The sequence below is a fragment of the Sander lucioperca genome, chromosome 8, assembly GCF_008315115.2.
Source record: "Sander lucioperca isolate FBNREF2018 chromosome 8, SLUC_FBN_1.2, whole genome shotgun sequence".
Taxonomy (NCBI): Eukaryota; Metazoa; Chordata; class Actinopteri; order Perciformes; family Percidae; genus Sander; species Sander lucioperca.
Genome location: NC_050180.1, coordinates 18,552,362 through 18,572,442, shown reverse-complemented (window position 1 = coordinate 18,572,442; position 20,081 = coordinate 18,552,362). Strand labels below are relative to the sequence as shown.

The 20,081-nt window shown below is 43.2% G+C and overlaps 1 protein-coding gene and 1 long non-coding RNA gene across 3 annotated transcripts in view; one reads left to right on the top strand and one right to left on the bottom strand.

Annotated features, from left to right (window-relative positions):
* Positions 1-20,081, top strand: part of col4a2 (collagen, type IV, alpha 2) — a 78,822-nt gene that overhangs the window by 50,414 nt on the left and 8,327 nt on the right. Inside the window, exons 5-39 of one of the 2 annotated variants that reach the window (XM_031295269.2) lie at positions 680-814; positions 908-952; positions 1,939-2,055; positions 2,157-2,225; positions 2,375-2,410; positions 2,582-2,635; positions 2,732-2,767; positions 2,899-2,940; positions 3,727-3,801; positions 3,920-3,964; positions 4,083-4,130; positions 4,223-4,258; positions 4,353-4,397; positions 5,694-5,754; positions 6,292-6,405; positions 8,291-8,440; positions 8,592-8,663; positions 8,864-9,015; positions 9,110-9,182; positions 9,299-9,405; positions 10,509-10,692; positions 11,084-11,128; positions 11,414-11,488; positions 11,842-11,940; positions 12,050-12,271; positions 12,416-12,577; positions 12,670-12,840; positions 12,992-13,135; positions 13,244-13,369; positions 13,469-13,650; positions 18,736-18,799; positions 18,902-18,976; positions 19,556-19,663; positions 19,754-19,861; positions 19,965-20,036. In XM_031295269.2, the coding sequence (XP_031151129.1) occupies positions 680-814; positions 908-952; positions 1,939-2,055; positions 2,157-2,225; positions 2,375-2,410; positions 2,582-2,635; positions 2,732-2,767; positions 2,899-2,940; positions 3,727-3,801; positions 3,920-3,964; positions 4,083-4,130; positions 4,223-4,258; positions 4,353-4,397; positions 5,694-5,754; positions 6,292-6,405; positions 8,291-8,440; positions 8,592-8,663; positions 8,864-9,015; positions 9,110-9,182; positions 9,299-9,405; positions 10,509-10,692; positions 11,084-11,128; positions 11,414-11,488; positions 11,842-11,940; positions 12,050-12,271; positions 12,416-12,577; positions 12,670-12,840; positions 12,992-13,135; positions 13,244-13,369; positions 13,469-13,650; positions 18,736-18,799; positions 18,902-18,976; positions 19,556-19,663; positions 19,754-19,861; positions 19,965-20,036 (3,349 nt within the window). The remainder of the gene's footprint in view (positions 1-679; positions 815-907; positions 953-1,938; positions 2,056-2,156; positions 2,226-2,374; positions 2,411-2,581; positions 2,636-2,731; positions 2,768-2,898; positions 2,941-3,726; positions 3,802-3,919; positions 3,965-4,082; positions 4,131-4,222; positions 4,259-4,352; positions 4,398-5,693; positions 5,755-6,291; positions 6,406-8,290; positions 8,441-8,591; positions 8,664-8,863; positions 9,016-9,109; positions 9,183-9,298; positions 9,406-10,508; positions 10,693-11,083; positions 11,129-11,413; positions 11,489-11,841; positions 11,941-12,049; positions 12,272-12,415; positions 12,578-12,669; positions 12,841-12,991; positions 13,136-13,243; positions 13,370-13,468; positions 13,651-18,735; positions 18,800-18,901; positions 18,977-19,555; positions 19,664-19,753; positions 19,862-19,964; positions 20,037-20,081) is intronic. The other variant, XM_031295278.2, reaches the window with a different exon arrangement.
* LOC116047104 lies at positions 17,394-18,093 on the bottom strand. The gene is made up of 2 exons (XR_004104324.2): positions 17,662-18,093; positions 17,394-17,560 (listed from the first exon to the last, which is right to left on the bottom strand). It is a non-coding gene; the product is annotated as an uncharacterized LOC116047104 (long non-coding RNA).

The following is a 20,081-nucleotide window of genomic DNA, read 5'->3' as shown; positions in this document are numbered from 1 at the left end:
AACTGTATCCAAGTTGATTCTAAAACTAGAATATATGAAGTAATTTGTGTGTAAGAATGTATTATTGTGTCTGCTCGTTCTGTCCCAGAAAAATTGAAAAGAACTAAAAGGAGTTCAGTGATGTAAAAAAAATGTAAGGTGTATTTAGCTGTATTGCTTATTTGGCTTCGATCAGCTGTTCTCTGACAGTGGACACATGTAACTACACTAATTGACCACTGGATGGCTGTAGAGAGCCTGGAGTGCTGAAAAAGTGGATTTCACTAGGAAAAAAGGGTGTTTGTCTCCCCCTTGTGATGCAATCAGAAAATGCAAGCAGAAATTTAGGGATAGGGAAATAGGGCAGAAATGTGGGACATGTTTAATTTAAAAGAGAATGGTTTTGTTGCATTGCTGTGATGCTTTGGTTGCCTTAATAACACTACCATGTCCTATTTTTAAATCTCTATTTTAAACAGATAAGTTTGCATGTTTTTTGTTACCCCATATATCACCAGTGTTTGCCTAGCTTTTGTTCACTCCTAACACTCATGACATTATTGATGAATAGAAATCAATAGATAATTGATTCTGGTAAGTTATGCGTCAAACTCTAAGCCAATGTGCAGCCGCTGACAAATTTATTTGGTGTATTGCGTCCTTGATCAACAAATCTTTTTTTCTGTCTCTCTGATCTCAGGGTCACCCTGGTCCTCTAGGTCCTCAGGGCTCCCAGGGGCCTCCAGGGAGACCAGGTGATCCAGGCATCCAAGGACCAAAGGGGCAGAAGGGTGACCGCGGCCGTAGTGGCATCATAGGTCCTAAAGGAAATGTGGTAAAATATCCTTTTCTTTTTCATCTAATTGTTGAATCACAACACTCTTGCTTGTCCACTTGTTTATTTTGTGTGATTCTTGTCGCTCTGCAGGGAATGACCGGCGTTCCTGGGTTTTCTGGAAGTGATGGCATTCCTGTAAGTCTATCCAGCAAGAGAAGCTCACTGTATTGATTCTGCCGGTGATGTGTTCTGACTGTTGCAACATATTTTATTGTGATCAGAATCAAGTTTTGAAACTAGACATCTTGTACAGTTTAGATTTTAAACAGAAAAATACACAGAAGACAAAATGGCAGAGCACAACAAATTATACATAAAAGGCAAGGAAAAAGAAAAGGAAACAAAGAGTAAATAAATAAAATAAGGCACAAAACTCACCCACCCCACCCCACCCTGGCTTATTTGGAATAATATGCATACATACAAAATATAACAGAACTTAGTCTGGTAAGACTTGTAAGTCTGCGAAATATGATAGAAAAGGCTGCCATATACCAAAAACTGTGTAAAAAAAAAAAATCAATGTCACCTCTCATTGTGTACTTAATTCTCTCAAGTTTCAAGAAAAACATAACATCTTTGAGCCACTGTGAAACTGAAGGAGGGTTTGGAGACTTCCACTGTAAGAGAATTCGACGTGTGGCTAGTAAAGAAGTGAAACAAAAAATTTCCTTCTGTGCTAAAGTTAGTCGATCTGACTGGCCAGGGGGTCCCAAAAATAGCAATTAAGGGGCACGGTTGAAAATCTATTCCTGTTATAATTGAAATTGTATTGAAATAACCAGACCAGAAAATGTGTAAGCATGGACAAAGAAAAAACATGTGGCTCAAGTGGCAATGTGGGTTCAGACATCTATCACACTTATCCTCTACTTCCGGAAAAATAACAGACAGTTTTGATTTTGAAAAGTGGACCCTATGTACAACCTTAAAGTGAATCAGCCCAATATGTGCACAAGATGACACAGTACTCAGTCCATCAACAACTTTCTGCCACCACTCGTCAGTAAATTGGAGTCCCAGTTCCCCCTCCCAAGCAGTCTTTGTTTTAGAGTTTGTGTGATCGCAAAGATCCAGAATGGTTCTGACTGTTCTGTTGTTAATTCATGTTCGCTCTGCAGGGCCATCCAGGACAAGCTGGGCCAAGGGGAAGGCCAGGTGCAGACGGCTGTAACGGGACACACGGAGAATCAGGGTTAATGGGGCAACCCGGCTATAATGGCGCACCTGGTTTTCCTGTAAGTGCAACTCCAAACCTCGAGAGTGATTTGTAAAATGAATAGAGTTTGATTTCCTGTAATTGACCATTACTGACTGTCTTATTGTTTTCATCTCTCAGGGACAGCCAGGCTGGAAGGGACAGAAGGGAGACTCTCTGGAGCTCACTGTGTACATGGAGCGCTTCAGGGTGAGCAAGAAGAGTGTACATCACACCTGACCTTTGTTCTGAAGAACTCCTGGCTTTATAAAATTGCACTTGATATTGATACTTGATATTGCCTCGACAAAGTCTTATAGATCTCATTAACTCATGAATCTCTGCCCATCTCTCCACAGGGAGATCCAGGCACACCAGGGCCCAACGGAAGATTTGTAAGAAACTTTAATAATATGATTTGTTGCTGTATTCTGATCATGATCAGAGACATGATCAAATACTGGTTGTTAGATATGATGTTGTCATATCAAATTTGCACTTACTTTTACTCAATTTTCTGTTGTTGCTATCTGTCTGATCTACCACCTTTATTTGATTATTGTCAGGGGCCTCAAGGAAACCCAGGACACCAGGGTCACATAGGCTTCCCAGGTCCAAAGGTAAGTGTGTGTTTGAGTGCCGTTTTAATTTTAGTTTATGAAGCTTCTATTATGACGCAAAGTTCTTATTAGCATCCTGTTTGTGTCTTCTTCTAGGGTCCCCCAGGGCCTCCAGGTCCCCGTGGACCAAAGGTAAGGCAACACTAATATATATTTAATGTGATATAATAGAAATGTGATGTATGAATACTGCATGAAATGTTATCAAACAGGAACTTGAGTTTATGAATGCAGCTTCAGGTGTTTTTTGTTTTTCTGGGCAGGGCACTATGACCAAAGTGCTTAAGGGACTCCGAGGAGACGACGTGAGTGACCATGTTTGTCAGATACATTGCTAATATCTATTAGTCAAGTCTACTTGCATCACTGTAAAGCAAATGCTATGGCAACAAAATGGTTTGCTGTGGCTGCACGGAAAATCCTGAAATCATTTAGGCAACTCCAGTTGGAACTCTAAAGCTGTACTTTACCACGCAAAGATTTGCAGTGGTGGAATGTAACTAACATTTACTCTAGTACAACTTTGAGATACTTTTACTTTACTTCAGTATTTTTTATTTAATGCTACCTTTACTCCACTACATTTCAGAAGAAAATATTACACTTTTTACTCCACTACATTTATTTTTTCTTATATTCTGCCCCAACTAACTATATAACCACTCAGATTTACCCTGTGACGTCTCACCATTAGACTAAGCTACCCAACTGTAAATGAAATAGCTAAAACTAGCTCTGCTTTGACCAGCTACATCAGTAAACTGCTGCTTACATATTCCAGCATCAGTATTAACAATCCAGTAATGTCATATATAATAACATGTCAGTCACAGCAGCAATTTCTATGCATAACAAGTACTTTCACTTTGCTACTCTATAAGTATATGTATATTTTGCTGCTAATACTCTGGTACTTTTACCTAAATTGGATTTTGAATTGAATTGAATTGCAGGATTATTACTTGTAATGGAATATTTTGAAACTGTGGTATTGGTACTTTTACGTAAGTAAAGGATCTGAGAACTGGATGATGATTTGTTTCTCTCTGAGAGTCGGCTGATTTTTGTTGCATTTCCTACTTCCACCACAGGGGGAAGCCGGACCGCCAGGGCTGCCAGGAAACTCATCAGCTCATCAGCAAATTAAGCCCCCCTACGGCCTCCCGGTCTGTTCAACATGTTCATTTTTATTCATTTAACTGCTGTAATGTTCAAATATGGTCTCTATGGTGTTACGGACACTGTCACATGCACCAATAATATCCTCCTCTCTCATTATTTTAGGGACCTCGTGGTGAGAAAGGTCTGAAAGGAAACATAGGAGATCCGGTATGGGATCACTCATGAACGATCATGCACATGTATACATACATAGACACATTTTAACAATAACGCCTCAGCATGTCAGTTCCTTCGCTCATCTTTTCTTTTGTTTGGTTTATTTCAGGCTGACAACAAAGGTGAAACAGGTGTGATGGGATTCCCTGGATCACGGGTGAGCATAAGGACATTTCTGCACATTTCAGCCAGAAACCTCCCTCTATCCGTCAGTTAAGTTCATATCATGTGCTTTTTATGCCGTTCTAGGGTCCATCTGGTGCAGATGGGCGTCCTGGACCAAGGGTATGTTTGGGTGAAAAATGAGAGATGCTGCATCATTATTGTATTACCACATTAAATGTCATTTTATAACTTAATGATGACAACACTTTTTCAGGGGGATTTTGGTGAACAAGGACCAAAAGGCAGAGATGGTCCTAAGGTGAGAATGCACTTGATCCTGATCCCTGATCCCTAATTGTGTATCTGTGCACCCAGGCAATGGCATAACACCTGAATGGGCTGTTCGACACACGGTTTTGTATAGTCAATAATTCTGGGCAAATGGCATAATTAGCATGCTATTATGGGACTTCACTCCTAAAAAAAATGATCAACAACATTTTGGCACACATTGTTATCAGATTTTAAGGCAACAGGTGAATAGTGTAACATTTCGGACTAATAGATATCAGCATGAAACTTCCACAGTTGATTACTTACATGAAAAAAAGGACAATCATGAAATACATTCTGCTTTGTACTTAGATATTATTATATCTGAAAACAAGTCATGGTACTTTAAAAATGCTGCTTACATTTGTTCAAATTGACAACAATATCAGAGCATGCAAAAATGATCTGTGTCTGAAGATACCCTCAGACCCCAGAGCGAGAGATTATTTTTGTATTTCACGTTTCTTGAAATGTTGTGTTTAAATATTCAAATAAGGCATTATCTAATTAAATATGTGCTCATGTTTATACATTACCAGAACATAAATCTGAACATTGGATAAAACCAGGTTCAAAATTCTTGTTTCATTTTGTTGACATGTTAGAGTCAAAGATTATTTTCTACAGAGGGAATTTTGGATATATCTTTTTATCACTCCATCGGAAAAACTGTCAACGGCCATAATAGCAATAACAATTTCCTCCATGTTTTTAGGAATAATATGTTATATCAATCTGGATATGAATAATATACTGTATGAACAAACCTGTTTTGTAAATACATTCAGAATATAGATTGAATACAAGTGGAAAGTTTGGTGTACTGTGAGTGCTACTGAAGTGGAGATTTTTTTTCTTTTTTTGAGAAAACAGCCTTTAAAGATATGTTTTGTAAAATTCCATACATTTTTATTGCAAACTACTATTTACAGATTTAGCATCCTATATCCTATATCATTTTATAGGCCTACTTGTATCCTATATAGCCGTAGGAGAAATCTAAATGTGTAGTCTAAAGAAAGACATGTTATGGAAGCAAAATAGCCATCTGCCGTGTCTGGCTTTAAAAATCTTATTTGAACCTTGTCAGTGTTAAACCAGCCAAGAGAACATAGATTAAAAGAAAACGAGAAATAAGACAAACACAGAATACAACAGCATATTTGTCACAGTCATGTTCAAGCCATGTGTGCACATCCAGCTTGTGATCTCTCTCATTAAAATGACAAGTGAAACTGCAGCCGCTGAATACTGAAAGACTGACATTAAGTTTGTGTTTCAGGGAGTCAGAGGTGACCCGGGAGAACTGATTTCATCAGGAAACTGGCCCTGGATTTCAGGAGGTAAATTGGTTAATACCAGAGAAACAGTCAAATAATCATCCAAGAGAAAATAGAAAGGGTTTGAAGATGAAACCCACGGCAGTCTGAGAAAAAAGTTGCTGACAGGGAGTGAAACTCTGTGGTGAAATTAGTGGCGTTACTGAACTTTAACAGACCGCACAAACTTGTCAGAGCAAAAAGGGAAGTGTTCAAGATAGAGGTTGTGGGTTCATTGAGGAGTCTGTGTCATGTTGGTGTTCAAACTAATGTGGCAGTGAAAGTCCGAGAGAAATCTTCCAATTATTACTCAAAGAAGAAGAAGAGAATCTAATTTGTTTGTATTCCAGAAGTATTAAACAAACAGAACAATCAGTATTATTACTACACTATATAATTAAATGAGGATATAACATTTAGAAAACTCTTAATAATCCTTCATATATAATCTGTTACAGAGCTGCATGAGAATGGATTAAAGGCGTTACAGGCAGTGTCAATGATGCATGAGCATAAGATGCTAATAATCATTTCTTTTAATTATGCTTTGACTTTGATAAGCTGGTCCTACCGGTCCTCCTGGTGAGCAGGGTCCACAGGGAGAGAGAGGCCCGGTTGGAAACCAAGGCTTCCCCGGACCCCCAGGACGCCCCGCCTCTGAAACACAGCAACAAGGTCTGTAAACTGGAGCTATACAAAGCGATTAATTCACATACAACATACAAGTAAAGGGACCAGTATATGAAACTTGCAATGCTCAAATTCTGAGGTCAATTTCATTCATACAGTATATCCCAAAATCACAAATGTGTAAGTATGTACACCACTGTGACATTCTCTATCTTTAGACTCTTGCCTCAGATAAGAAAAAAAATCCACACTAAAAACTTTAATAGGGAATAATGAAAAAATAAAGCTAAAGAAAAGGAACAGATGAGGGATCCATCATCCAGGACAGACAGACATGGAATATATGCCATACATACAGTAGTAGAATCACTACACAGAATCACAATATGAAGAGACATAATGACAGTATTAACTTAAATACATCATAAATAATATTAAGTAAATATTCATTGTCATATGTTGAAGAGTTTAGTGCAAATTGTCATAAACCAAAAAAACATCCTTTGTATCACAAAGACCTAGAAGGTGGACAGACTAAACACACATAAGACTTAAACTCAAGCATATTTAGAGACATTTATTAGAAGGATAAACCCCTTTAGAGATTATCTTGTTTTCAAGGGGGTCTTTTCCACAAATATACAAAAACGGTACATGAAGTAAAATATCTAAACAAATATCTAAATATAATATTCTAGGAACAAAGATTCTTTAGTATGCTTAGACTGTACGGTGACCTATATGGAACTAAGATATTGTTCAGAGGGATAAGAGGTTATAAGGCATGTGTAAAGTGGGTCTTATTATAAAGTAGTATCTCCATGAAATCAATTTAAGATTCCAGTAGAAACCTCTGATAGATTTTGGCTACTAGTCTGTCAAAATAAAACAAGTCACACAACCCAGCCCCGGTTACCTATACCTTAGTCTCGCATTGCCAGATCTATCTCCACAGCGCTGTGAAATAAGGTCTGGCTACACCACAGATACATTTTGGGATAGGATTTTAAAAAAAAACTCTGGGTTGTTTGCATTTCTTTAAACCAATCACAAACGTCTTGGGTAGCGCTAAGTTCCGGACGCAGCGACGGTGGCTCTGCAAAATAGCCTCGGGAAAGAACTTGTTTTGGTGGAAGATTTGCACCCCGCAAAAGAAAACGCCACATATAATATTAAATGAAGTTAACTGTTCACGCAATACAGTAACAGGAGCTATTTAAATTAGCTGGATACATGGTTAAACCTAATTTGCTCTTACCAGTGTATTGCCGTGTGTATTATGTCCACGGCAACCCCCACCAATCGGTCCCAAAACATCCCAGTTACATAGTAAATTGGTAAACATAGTCTTTGTAAATCTTTACAATCATTCCCTGAAAGAACTAAGCAGGCCTGCCTTGTTGCATGATCCACATTTTATTCAAAGCGTGCCATTTTCAGCATGTAACTTGTTGCTCGAAGTTTGTTGTTGTTTCCCGAAGCGAACGGATTTTGAGAACAGCAATACCCAGAGAGCAGACATCCTGCACGTGTGTCAGGCTTTCTCCTGGAAATGTACTTGAGTTGATCTACCTATCTGACTACCTTTACCTATATTGGTTGGTATGTGAGGTTCTTTCCGGCTTCTTTATATACAAACCATCAATTAGTCTTTACATTTCCCGTTGTGACTTTACAAAAGGAGTATGAATTGAAAAAAATGCAAAACATTCAAGACAACATTACAACATATTAATTTTTTTACAAAACATTTAGGCTACATTACATGTGACCAGTATACAATTGTCACAACGTAGCTGCTTCAGCAGGTAGAACAGAGGAAACTCACAATCACAAGTGTTCTCCAAGATGACTCAACTGAGCAGTCAAGAGTTTTAGCCAAATGCCAAAAATAAAAATGTTCTTTTGAATTTCCTTCTGTATCTGTCAGTTTGGGATTTCATGGGGCCATTTGGTATGAAGGGAGAGCCAGGAGATAAGGGCCAACCAGGGGATCCAGGACGCCCTGCTGACAGGGCAGGACCCCCAGGCTCTAGCGGGCGCCCGGGGGTCAGGGGCCCTCCAGGACCCAAAGGAACATGTGAGTGAGTGAGTGAGTGAGTGAGTGAGTAAATAAGTGAGTGAGTGAGTGAGTTCACACTAAGGTTTTAAATATTTTATCTTCCTTTCTTGTTTATTTGAAACGTTCTCCTTTGTGTCAGTACCTTTACTGTATTTCTATACATCTCTAGGGGCTGAGTTCTTCAAGGGGGCTCCTGGTGGGAGAGGAAGGCCTGGCAATGCAGGCTATAAAGGACTGAAAGGTGCTGTAGTTATACTCTTCATGCTAAAGAAGTTTGTTGATATCATGATGGATTATTTTATTAATAACGCAGGATGTTTTCTGAAGTACTTACTCCTCCATTTAATATATAGCCCTGAGCAAAAGAGTCAAGTTAATTTTCATAATATCTTCAGTAACACAATGTTGCTGACCTGTGGATGCAATGGTGTGTACATTCAGGTGATCATGGGTTGTGTGAATGCACCATTGTAAACTCTCCACCGGGGCTACCTGGACCTGCCGGTGACCGCGGTGATGCTGGGATGACCGGAGAGTTTGGTCAGGAGGGTGATTTAGGAGAACCAGGTCCCCAAGGAGACAACGGATTCCCTGTAAGAACAATCGAGTCATCTCCATTCTGTCTTTTCTGTTGTTCATTTTTAGGGCATTCTTTATTTCCTTACACTCTTCTGTGTTGTCTCGCAGGGACCTCCTGGGCTCAGTGGTGTGCTGGGCCAAAAAGGTCGGAAAGGCGAACCAAGTGTGGCCTCACAGAAAGGTGAACTGTACCTGTTATTTCATCAGATCAAATGGGCCAGAAACGGGCAATACCTCCTCTGCCATGTGTGTGCATACTGTTCTGATTGTATGCATGTGTGTGTATGATCGCTACAGGATATCCTGGAGACCCAGGGGATCACGGGCGAGATGGTGAGACGGGAGCGTTTGGCGCTCCGGGCCAAAATGGTTTGCCTGGTATCCCTGGGAGCCGAGGTCTTCCAGTGAGTTCATCAGTCATAATGGCAGTTTTATATTGTGCATACGCGTTATATTCTGTTGACTTGGGGAGGGCGGTGGCGCCCAACTATGCGCTGCCCCTGGCATTGCACACTGCTCAGATTTGCCGCTTTGCGCTGCGCTCAAAGTTAAAGTGCCCATATTATGAAAAAAAAATCACTTTTTCTGGGATTTGGGGTGTTCTTTTGTGTCTCTGGTGCTTCCACACACATACAAACTTTGAAAAAAAACAACCATGCTGTTTAGAGTATGATACTGGTTTCTGAATGTGTCCTGCCTTCAGTCTCCGGGTGAGCTGGTCAAAATCTTCACGGCTTGTGACGTCACAAGCCGAAACGAGCTGGCTAACCGCAACCATTAGCTCGTAGCGTTAGCGTTAGCATGCTAACGCTAATGCTAACGCTAGCATGCTACCTCGTTCTCAATAGCAAAGCACTGCTACAACACACACAAGTTCACCATAATCACACAAAAGAACACAAAAGAACTACTTACATGTGCGCCCTCATTTAGAAGTCTCCCAGCTAATCCTGCCTTGTAACTGACCGAAGTTGTAGAAACAGCCTTTCTTTTACTGTCTATGGAGCTAGCTAGCTGACATGATCTACATCTGAGCTACTGAGCATGTGCGAGTGCATTCAAAGATAGTACAGAAGAAGAAGAAGAAAAGAGGTCTCACTCTGTAGCTAAAACAGAGACCAGGTGAAAAGAGGATCTGCAGCAGTGAGAGAGAGCGGTGCAGTACAACAAAAATATGGTGTTTTTTTTAAATTAAACCATGGAAACCTATTCTGGTACAACCTTAAAATACAATTATGAACCTGAAAATGAACATAATATGGGTGCTTTAAAAATTATTTCAACTTTGACCTAGTTGCCGCTTACCTTTCGAAAGCACAACCAATGAGATAACAGCATGTCATTACCTAGCAACGGGAAATAGCTTGCCTGCCACCCTTGATGACAAATACTTGCACTGCGCTTTGCTCTGCGTCCTACCTAGCGGTGCGCAGAGAGCAAATCGCTTATCATGTGTAGGCGGCTTTAGGGTGTCAGCGAAAGTGACATCTGTTTTTGCCGATCACAGGGAGAAGGTGCCAGAGGAGAACCTGGAGACAAAGGTTTCCCAGGTCGGCCTGGTCGACCCGGTGCACCCGGGCTAAGTGGAGAAGAAGGTAAAGTCCTTGGGGGAGTCAAGGGCCAACGTGGTTTACCCGGTGACGATGGCCACGCGGGCTATAACGGAGTTCCAGGAACACCTGGCACCCCAGGTGAGAGGTGGCTCACTGCCTCCTTCCGTCCTTTTATTCCAACCTCAATATGGCGTTGCATATTTCTCCTACGACGCTTTATGTCCTTACGGTGATTTGACCTGTTTTGACTCTACTAAGTATTTCATTTTACCTTACCTGTCTTAAAATGCTAAAGCGGTAAAATGGGAACGCGTATTAATAGCGTGTGATCTTGAAAAAGAAGGAAGCATGACGAGTATATTTTGCTATTTGATTTACTTTTCTTTCTTTGCCTCCTGTTGTCACCTTGATGCAGGTACTGCATCCCTCAAACCAGCTGCAGCGAAGCTTGTTTGAGATAATGCTTGTGCTTTTAAATAACTCTTGTTCCGAATGCCTCTCTCTCTCTTTCATTCTTTGCAACTGAAAGGCGGCTGTAGTCCAACAGGAGATGGAGGACAGGTGGATGTTACAGGTAGCTGGTATAATAACGTTTTCACCTTATTGCTCCCTTTGTAACAACTCTGTTGTGCTTTTGCCTCTGGATTATTTGATTTGTGTGCATGATGACGTTTGAATTGTTTACAATTGGAGATTTAGTGTACGGAGATACCAGTTAATATAATTATAATGCCATGTTGTGAAAAAACAATCCACGCTGGGCAGTAGACAAAAATCAATTGCACCCAAATAGTCATTTTCACATGAACAGTTTTTACATACAACATGATGTTGCCCTAAAGTTTATTTTTACTCTCAGGTCCTTGTGATGCTGTTCCAGGACCTCCGGGGCTGCCTGGACCTCCAGGACCCAGTGGATTACCAGGTCTCCCAGGTAACAAGGGTGGCAGTAGCTCGGTCTGTTGGGAGTTGGGTTGGGAACCGGAGGGTCGCTGGTTCAGTAGTCCTCGTACGGGCAGAAGTACGGAGTTTGGACTGGTAGCCCGGAGAGGTGTCCAGCAGTCCCGGCCCCCTCACTCTGACATCTCTCCATTTGTGCATGAATAAGACCTGAGTGGTGTGTGTTCTGCAACAAAGTGAAAATTTGTAATTTGCCCACCGGGGATCAATAAATAATATAAATTAAATTTAAAATTAAAACAATGAGAAATTTGTGCTGAATGTTGCCCGCAGGGTACCTGCTTTGAGTTATTTTTGACGCCCTGTTTATATTTTGTGAACCAACAGGTCAGCCTGGCCAAAAAGGACCACAGGGCCCACATGGAGCACATGGAGAGAAAGGAGAAAAAGGAGATCAAGGCATGGGTGGCCATCCTGGACCACCAGGTAAGGAGTGGGAAGAAAACACTACTGGACAATAGTCACATCTGAACTTTGATTTGTCTTTAGTCCATATCATTGTATTTTATTAACATTTATGGCTCTTCCAATCCAGGTTTTTCCGGCCCCCGTGGAGACTTGGGGGTTCCTGGCAGCAAAGGTTCAGCAGGAGTCCCTGGTGTGCCCGGTGAGCACGGTCGGTACGGGGCACAAGGTGAGAAGGGTGCTCACGGAGAGATCTTTGGAGCATCACCAGGACCCCCCGGAGACGCAGGGCTGCCTGGGCTTCAAGGGAATAAAGGCCTAACCGGTGATCCAGGAGAGCAAGGCTATCCAGGTTCGCCATGTCCTCACCTCGTCACTGAATTCACCTTCCTATCACTTCGTCTTGCTTTGCCTCGTTGCGTTACTTTCAGCATTGGTGGCATCATTTGAAAGATTAAGCTATTATCTGATGTTCTTATTCATCCGTTTCCTTCAGGAATGGGCGGCATGCCTGGTATGATCGGCTCCAGGGGTGAGAGGGGCCCTCTGGGCCTGCAGGGGGAGGAAGGGAGGCCAGGGCCAGCGGGCAAGTACGGTTACCCTGGTGATCCTGGACGAGCAGGTCCTCCTGGGCCGCGTGGTGGTACCGGACAGCCAGGTTTGACCAACAAACACACTGACACGCTCTCTCTCAGAAATGTTTTTGTTCATGTCTGACATCTTTTTTTTTCACTTCATCCTGCTTACCAGGTTTACCCGGAGAGAGGGGAACTGAAGGAGACCCGGGACCTCCAGGTCCAATTGGATTAAAAGGCAACCCAGGGACCTACGGTAATGATGGTGCCTTTGGAGAGCATGGCCCATCAGGTGAAATGGGAAAGCCTGGTGCAGATGGACGCCCAGGACTTCCAGGAATGAAGGGTTTGTTCCTCAGATATTTAGTGAGATAATCTGTTCCTTAAAGAATATAGACTGAAATGAAATATCAAATCTATGTAATTTGTCCATGATTTAAGCTGTTTTGGTCAGTAAAGTTTGTCTTCTGTGATGCCTGATGATCCCTCTTTCTCAGGATACAAAGGGTCTTCAGGCTTGCCAGGGTTTGAGGGTAACAGGGGCAATAAAGGGGTGAAGGGCTTCAGCGGGTTCATTGGGGAATCTGGATTGCCGGGCCAAGTTGGCTTAAAAGGAGTGAAGGGTCGAAGTGGAGAGAAAGGTGAGTCTGTTCTGTTATAAAATGTTTGGGATCCCACTGGGTCTTAAGTTGGTTGTGTTCTGTTGGGACCAACGCATAAAGGGTTTACTTAGCATCTCTGTCTGCCAGGTGATCGTGGTTTGAGAGGGGCACCCGGAGACAAGCCTCACATCCCCGCCCAGATGATTGTTGACATGAAGGGAACAAAGGGAGACCAGGGGCATTTGGGAAATCAAGGTTTCACCGGGCCAAGAGGTGTGCAGCCGCAGTACAGTCTGATATCAGTCACTCTTTCCTTCTCACCTCTGCTGTCCTCTCTCGCTTCACTTCCTCACATCCTGCTCTGTTCCACAGGTGTTAAGGGTTTGCCCGGTGTGCCAGGCTACGATGGAACCCATGGTCCTCCTGGAAACCCCGGCAATAAGAAAGGTTACCATGGAGATCCAGGAGCAGAGGGGCTGCAGGGGATGAAAGGAATGCCTGGCCTTACTGGAAATCAAGGAATTACGGGTTTCGATGGAATGCCAGGCAACAGGGTGAGCCAAGGGTGTAACTTTGGGTTTAACATTGGGGTTGAGATTGTGTATTTAAAAAAAGCGACAAAAACATAGAAAAAAAATTATAGGAAAAAAACTTGAAAAGATACGTCGAAAAAATACTCAAAAAAGGTGACAAAAATTAAAAATAAAATAAAATGCTAAAGGCAACAAAAATGTTGGATTGTTCTGTCACGATTTGTCTAGTGCAGGAACCCAAAAGCAGACCAGGAAAAGGTAAGTAGAAATTACAAGGTGAGTATTTATTTGGAAATTGAATGTGGAAATGATTTGGTCCAGTTGGTCGGCAGGGAGTGAGGCTGGAAGGCTGGAGGGTTTTCAGGAAATTGCAGCAGGTGTAAGTGCTTGGAGAATCAGCCGGGATGTGTTCAGGAAAACTCAGGAAAAACGAACTTCAGGTTAGAGCAAAAACAAAACACTGGCAAAACAGGCTCAGGATGCTGGATTCATGACAGTACCCCCCCTCCAACGGACACCGACGGGCGGACCACCCGGAGCGCCAGGATGGAGCCTATAGAAGTCCCGGAGCAGGTCGGCATCAAGGATCTGGCGCCGAGATATCCAGGTTCTCTCCTCAGGACCGTAACCCTCCCAGTCCACAAGGTATTGGAAACCCCGCCCACGTCGTCTGGAGTCCATGATGCGGCGAACGGTGTAGACAGGACCCCCGTCGATAATCCGAGGAGGAGGCGAACGAGGAGGAGGGGGCAACAGGGGACTGAGGAGAACAGGTTTAAGGCAGGAGACATGGAAGGCAGGATGGACTCTGAGGGTCTTGGGCAATTTCAGACGGACAACAGCTGGGTTTATGATCCGTTCCACCACAAACAGACCAATAAACTTAGGGGACAGTTTCTTAGATTCAGTCCGCAGGGGCAGATTCCGGGTGGCCAACCATATCCTCAACCGCGTAGGTAGGAGCCAGGACACGGTGACAATTGGCTTGACGCTGGTAACTGTCAGAGGCCTTAAGAAGGTTCTTCCTGGCACGATGCCAGGTCCGATGGCAACAGCGAATGTGAGCTTGGACTGAGGGAACTGAGAGATCCTTCTCCTGTAATGGAAACAGGGGCGGTTGATATTCGTACAGACACTGAAAGGGGGACATCCCAGTGGCAGAGGTCGGGAGAGTGTTATGGGCGTACTCAGCCCATGGTAGCTGAGAGGACCAGGTGGTGGGATTAGAAGAGACGAGGCAGCGAAGCGTGGACTCAATCTTCTGGTTGGCCCTTTCAGCTTGACCATTCCACTGGGGATGGAATCCAGATGTGAGACTGACAGTTGCTCCAATGGCTAGGCAGAAAGCCTTCCAAACGGCTGAGGTGAACTGCGGGCCACGATCCAAAACAATGTCACCAGGTAGACCGTGTTTCCTGAACACTTCCTTTACCAGGATGTTGGCAGTCTCAGTGGCAGACGGAAGCTTGGGAAGGGGCAGAAAGTGAGCAAACTTGCTGAATCTGTCCACTACTGTCAGGACAACGGTGTTCCCTTCAGATAAGTGCAACCCAGACACAAAAAGAGCCAGATGCGACCAAGGTCGCCGAGGAATGGGCAGAGGATGCAGAAGTCCAGAGCTGGGTCGATTGGTTCCCTTATTTTGAGCGCACACCGGGCATGCAGCAACGAAACTCAGAGTCTGGTCTCCCATGGCAGCCCACCAAAATCGTCTGTGCAGTAAGGCCATAGTTCTAGCCACACCGGGGTGACAAGCCATCTTGCTGGCATGGGCCCACTGAAGCACAGCAGAACGGACAGAGTCGGGCACAAACAGACGACCTGGCGGACCATTACCAGGACCGGGCTGAGTCCAAAGGGCTGTCTCCTCCTCGATCCTCCAGGTGACAGCACCCATGATGAGCTTCTGTGGCAGAATAGTCTCCGGTGTAGCCTCATCTTTCACTGCCTTGGAAAACATCCGGGAAAGAGCGTCTGCCTTGCCATTCCGTGAGCCTGGTCAAAAGGTGAGAGAAAAAGGTTTTTGTGGTCTGTCCAAACAACAAACGGCTGCTCAGCCCCCTCCAGCCAGTGGCGCCACTCCTCCAAGGCAACTTTCACAGTGAGCAGTTCCCGGTTCCCCACATCATAGTTTCTTTCAGCTGGAGAGAGACGACGAGAGAAAAAGGCACAGGGATGAAGCTTATTGTCACTGGCGCTCTGCTGAGAAAGAATGGCACCGACTCCCACATCAGAATCATCCACTTCCACAACGAACTGACAAGATGTATCTGGGTGAGAGAGGATAGGTGCATCAGTGAAGCACTTCTTCAGATCCAGGAAAGCCTTGTTTGCCTCCGGATTCCAACCGAAAGATCTGGAACTTGAAGTCAGGGCAGTGAGCGGAGCGGCCACTCGGCTGTAATCGCGGATTAATCGTCTGTAGAAATTTGCAAACCCCAGAAACCTCTGGAGTTGCAACCTGGACTCGGGCTGAGGCCAATCGAGTACCGCCTTAACTTTCTCAAGCTCCATCTTCAACTGACCCTCGGAGATGATGTAACCAAGGAAGGATGTGGTGTGGGCATGAAAATCACATTTCTCTGCCTTTACGAACAGCCGGTTCTCCAATAACCGCTGCAGAACCTGTTTGACATGCAGGACATGGTTAGGCAGATCTTCGGAAAACACAAGAATGTCATCCAAGTAAACAAACACAAAACGACCAATCATGTCTCTCAGAACGTCGTTAACCATACTCTGGAAAACTGCCGGGGCATTAGTGAGTCCAAACGGCATGACCAGATACTCAAAGTGGCCCATAGGAGTATTGAACCCCGTCAGCCAGTCGTCTCCCTCTTTAATACGGACCAAGTGGTAAGCATTGCGTAAGTCCAGCATAGTGAAAATGGTAGCGCCCTGCAGGGAGTCAAAAGCAGAGTTCATCAAGGGCAGAGGGTACTTGTTCTTGATAGTTATGTCATTAAGCCCACGGTAATCAATACAAGGCCGCAGGGAGCCGTCTTTCTTACTTACGAAGAAGAACCCCGCCCCCAGGGGTTAAGACGAGGGACGAATGAGGCCAGCAGCAAGAGAATCCTTAATGTAGCTTTCCATGGCTTCACGTTCTGGTTGAGATATACTGTAGAGGCGGCCCTTAGGGTAGGCAGCTCCAGGTATAAGATTGATCGCACAATCATAAGGTCGGTGGGGGGGCAGGTGGGGGGGGGGCAGAGACAGGGCCTTCTGTTTGCTAAACACCTCCTTAAAATTGTGGTAGACATCGGGAACCATGGACATGTCTGGAGGTGGTGAGTCCCGATCCTGTTTAGAAGCAGAGGGGGCACAGGCAGTTTTAAGACAATTAGCATGACACTTTATACTCTAGTCCAATCAATAGTGGGGTTGTGTTCTTGGAAGTATACAAAGGCAATCCTAGCTTTATCAGAAGCATAGGAGTAGGGCTGCAAGTCAAAAACCAAGTCACACTGCATGAGAAAAGAACAACATCCTCCCAAATCCCCATCGTACTTATCCAGTGTCGGTACTTTTGGGCTCTCGGAGCGACACAGCTTCTGAGACAGCAGGCGAGGGTGGTGAAACAGGTGGTGAATAAACTGCTGGAGCACTGAGCTGAGCCTGGACAGTGGTAAGACTAGTGGTTAGATTTCGAATTGAATTTGTTACCTCCTGTAGTGCCACACTGTGCTGTCCCAACAGTCCCGGATTGTTCTGTCACGATTTGTCTAGTGCAGGAACCCAAAAGCAGACCAGGACAAGGTAAGTAGAAATTACAAGGTGAGTATTTATTTGGAAATTGAATGTGGAAATGATTTGGTCCAGTTGGTCGGCAGGGAGTGAGGCTGGAAGGCTGGAGGGTTTTGTGCTGATCCAAATGTGCTGCAGTGAAGTAGACAGCCAGGCAGGTGTGAGTGACAATCCAGGTGAGTAACTGTAGACAGAGGAACAGGTGGCAGATTAGCAATAGGCCAAGAGACAAAAACAGCAAAAGACTTTCCAAAACTAGAAGCTTGAAACGAGAGCTAAACATACTGATTACGCTAACGATCCGGCAGGGAATGGATGTCTGGTCACGGCTTATATGGTGCAGAGGATGATAATCAGGACCGGGTGTGCAGATTGCAGCAGGTGTAAGTTGTTGGAGAATCAGCTGGGATGTGTTCAGGAAAACTCAGGAAAAACGAACTTCAGGTTAGAGCAAAAACAAAACACTGGCAAAACAGGCTCAGGATGCTGGATTCATGACAAAAAAAATCTGAAAAAAGCAACAAAAACCTTAAAAAGGAACAAAAACTTCGAATAAACTCCAGTTTTGATAATTGGGGCCCTGCCATGAATTACGCCCATGGAGTGAGCAGAACCATACTGTAAGAAACCATCCATATAAGAATTTTTTGCCGTTACCGTTGGCTACGTGTCTAGAGTGTGAGGTATCGATTACGAGCTACGCATAAACGTAGAAGACGAACAGAACGGTGTGATTAAAACCAGAGGAGCTGAAATTAAAAGTTAGTTAGGAAAAGAAAAAGAAAAAACAAATGGCTAGTGAAAAATCTGATTGGCTGGTAACTTTTAAAACCTACTATCCACGTGGCCGGGTTGGCTCAGTTGGTAGAGCAGGCGCACATTTACATAGAGGTTTATTCCTCGACACAAAGGTCCAGGGTTCGAGTCCGACCTGTGACGATTTCCTGCATGTCGTCCCCCTCTCTCACCCCTTTCTCACCTAGCTGTCCTGTCCATTAAAGGTGGAAAACCCCAAAAAATAAATAAAATAAAAAAAACTGCTAGCCATGTTGGCAGGTGGTCAAAAAAGTTAATTTAAAGCCCTGAAAACCGGTATATATATATATATATATATATATATATATATAGTAAATCAATTGGAACTCTTCAATTTGACATTTCGTTTTTTAATCTGTCTCGCGTGTCCTCCTACCTTATTAATGCAATTTGCATTTCAGTTGCACTCACTCTGTCACTATGCCATTGTTGGTCTAATGTAAGTTGTTTTGTGCTACAAATACATGTTCAATACATTTCTTTCATTGCCACATCTCATGCAAACATGATATATTCTAATGTAAATTGCTCATTATTTCTCAGGGAATTAAAGGAAGTCCTGGTGCCTATGGCGCAACAGGAGACAAAGGAAGGAAGGGAGTCAAAGGTACACCCACAAATTCAAACTCCAGACAGATGGAGATCTAGATGCTACTTATAAAGTGACTGTGATGAAAATATTTTAAGTGCTTGTACATTTTGATTACAGGTGACACAGGGCCGCGCATAGACCTTCCAGGAACCACTGGATTGAGAGGAGAGCATGGTTCTCCTGGAGAGCCAGGTACAAACTGTAGCTCATTAGGCCTGTAACAATTATTACATAATTGTCTCATCTGTCATTTTTTTTTTTAGGCATATGACTGGGAATTGGTGATTTTGTATATATATGCCAGTTGTAATTGTATAAGTGATTATTAGTCGGACTATATCTTTTTTATTATTATTTCTTTGCACTTGACTCTATACACGTTCATAGCAACAAAAATGACAAGGGGGGATACAGTTAGAAAAAAATGTTTTATGATAATAAAAAGGCGTTGTTTACTTCATAGACTATATTCCTGTGTTATTACATTATCTGGGTCACATGACGTGAAATAACCAAAAGATGTATCCTGGAATTCATTCAAAACTTTTAATTTGTTTTAAAAAGTAATAAATAAAGAAATATTTTTTAAATTTGATTAAAAGAGACAATTATATTGTCAATCGCAATTATTTCACACACAATTAATTGTACAGCAGAATTTGGAATTGTTACAGCTCTATAGCTCATACATCTTTTGTTACTTCTACTCTGGTGTTGATAATTTGAGACTCTTTCGTGGCTGATATGAGATGTTTGATACCTCCTTTACAGGCCAGAAAGGATTGATTGGACAACCAGGGGACAGGGGAACACCTGGTTTTGGTGGAATCGATGGAAGAAAGGGAGAGTCAGGTGAACCAGGAATATCAGGGTACCCAGGTAAGAGACTCCTATTCACTTCTTTATTAAATGTAAAATACTGGACATTGTAGCAGAATTACATCACAACGTTATGTTTGTTTTCTGTAGGCTCTGATGGGCAGAAGGGAACTCCTGGTAACCAAGGTCAGAAAGGCTTTCCTGGAACGCCTGGAAAAGATGGACATCCGGGTTTTCCTGGCTTCCCAGGAAACAAAGGTAACATGACCAGACCAGCGTCCTCTCTTTCTTTCTTTCTAAACTACAAACTGTACTTGTTGTTCCCCATGTTCTTCCATCTGATCTATGCAAATGTGTGCAGGGTTCCCCGGCCTGAAAGGTCTTTATGGATTACATGGACTGAAAGGAACAAAGGGTATCCCTGGAACACCAGGTATTCAACCAAATTCATAAAAACATTCTCTCTGTGCACTTTTCA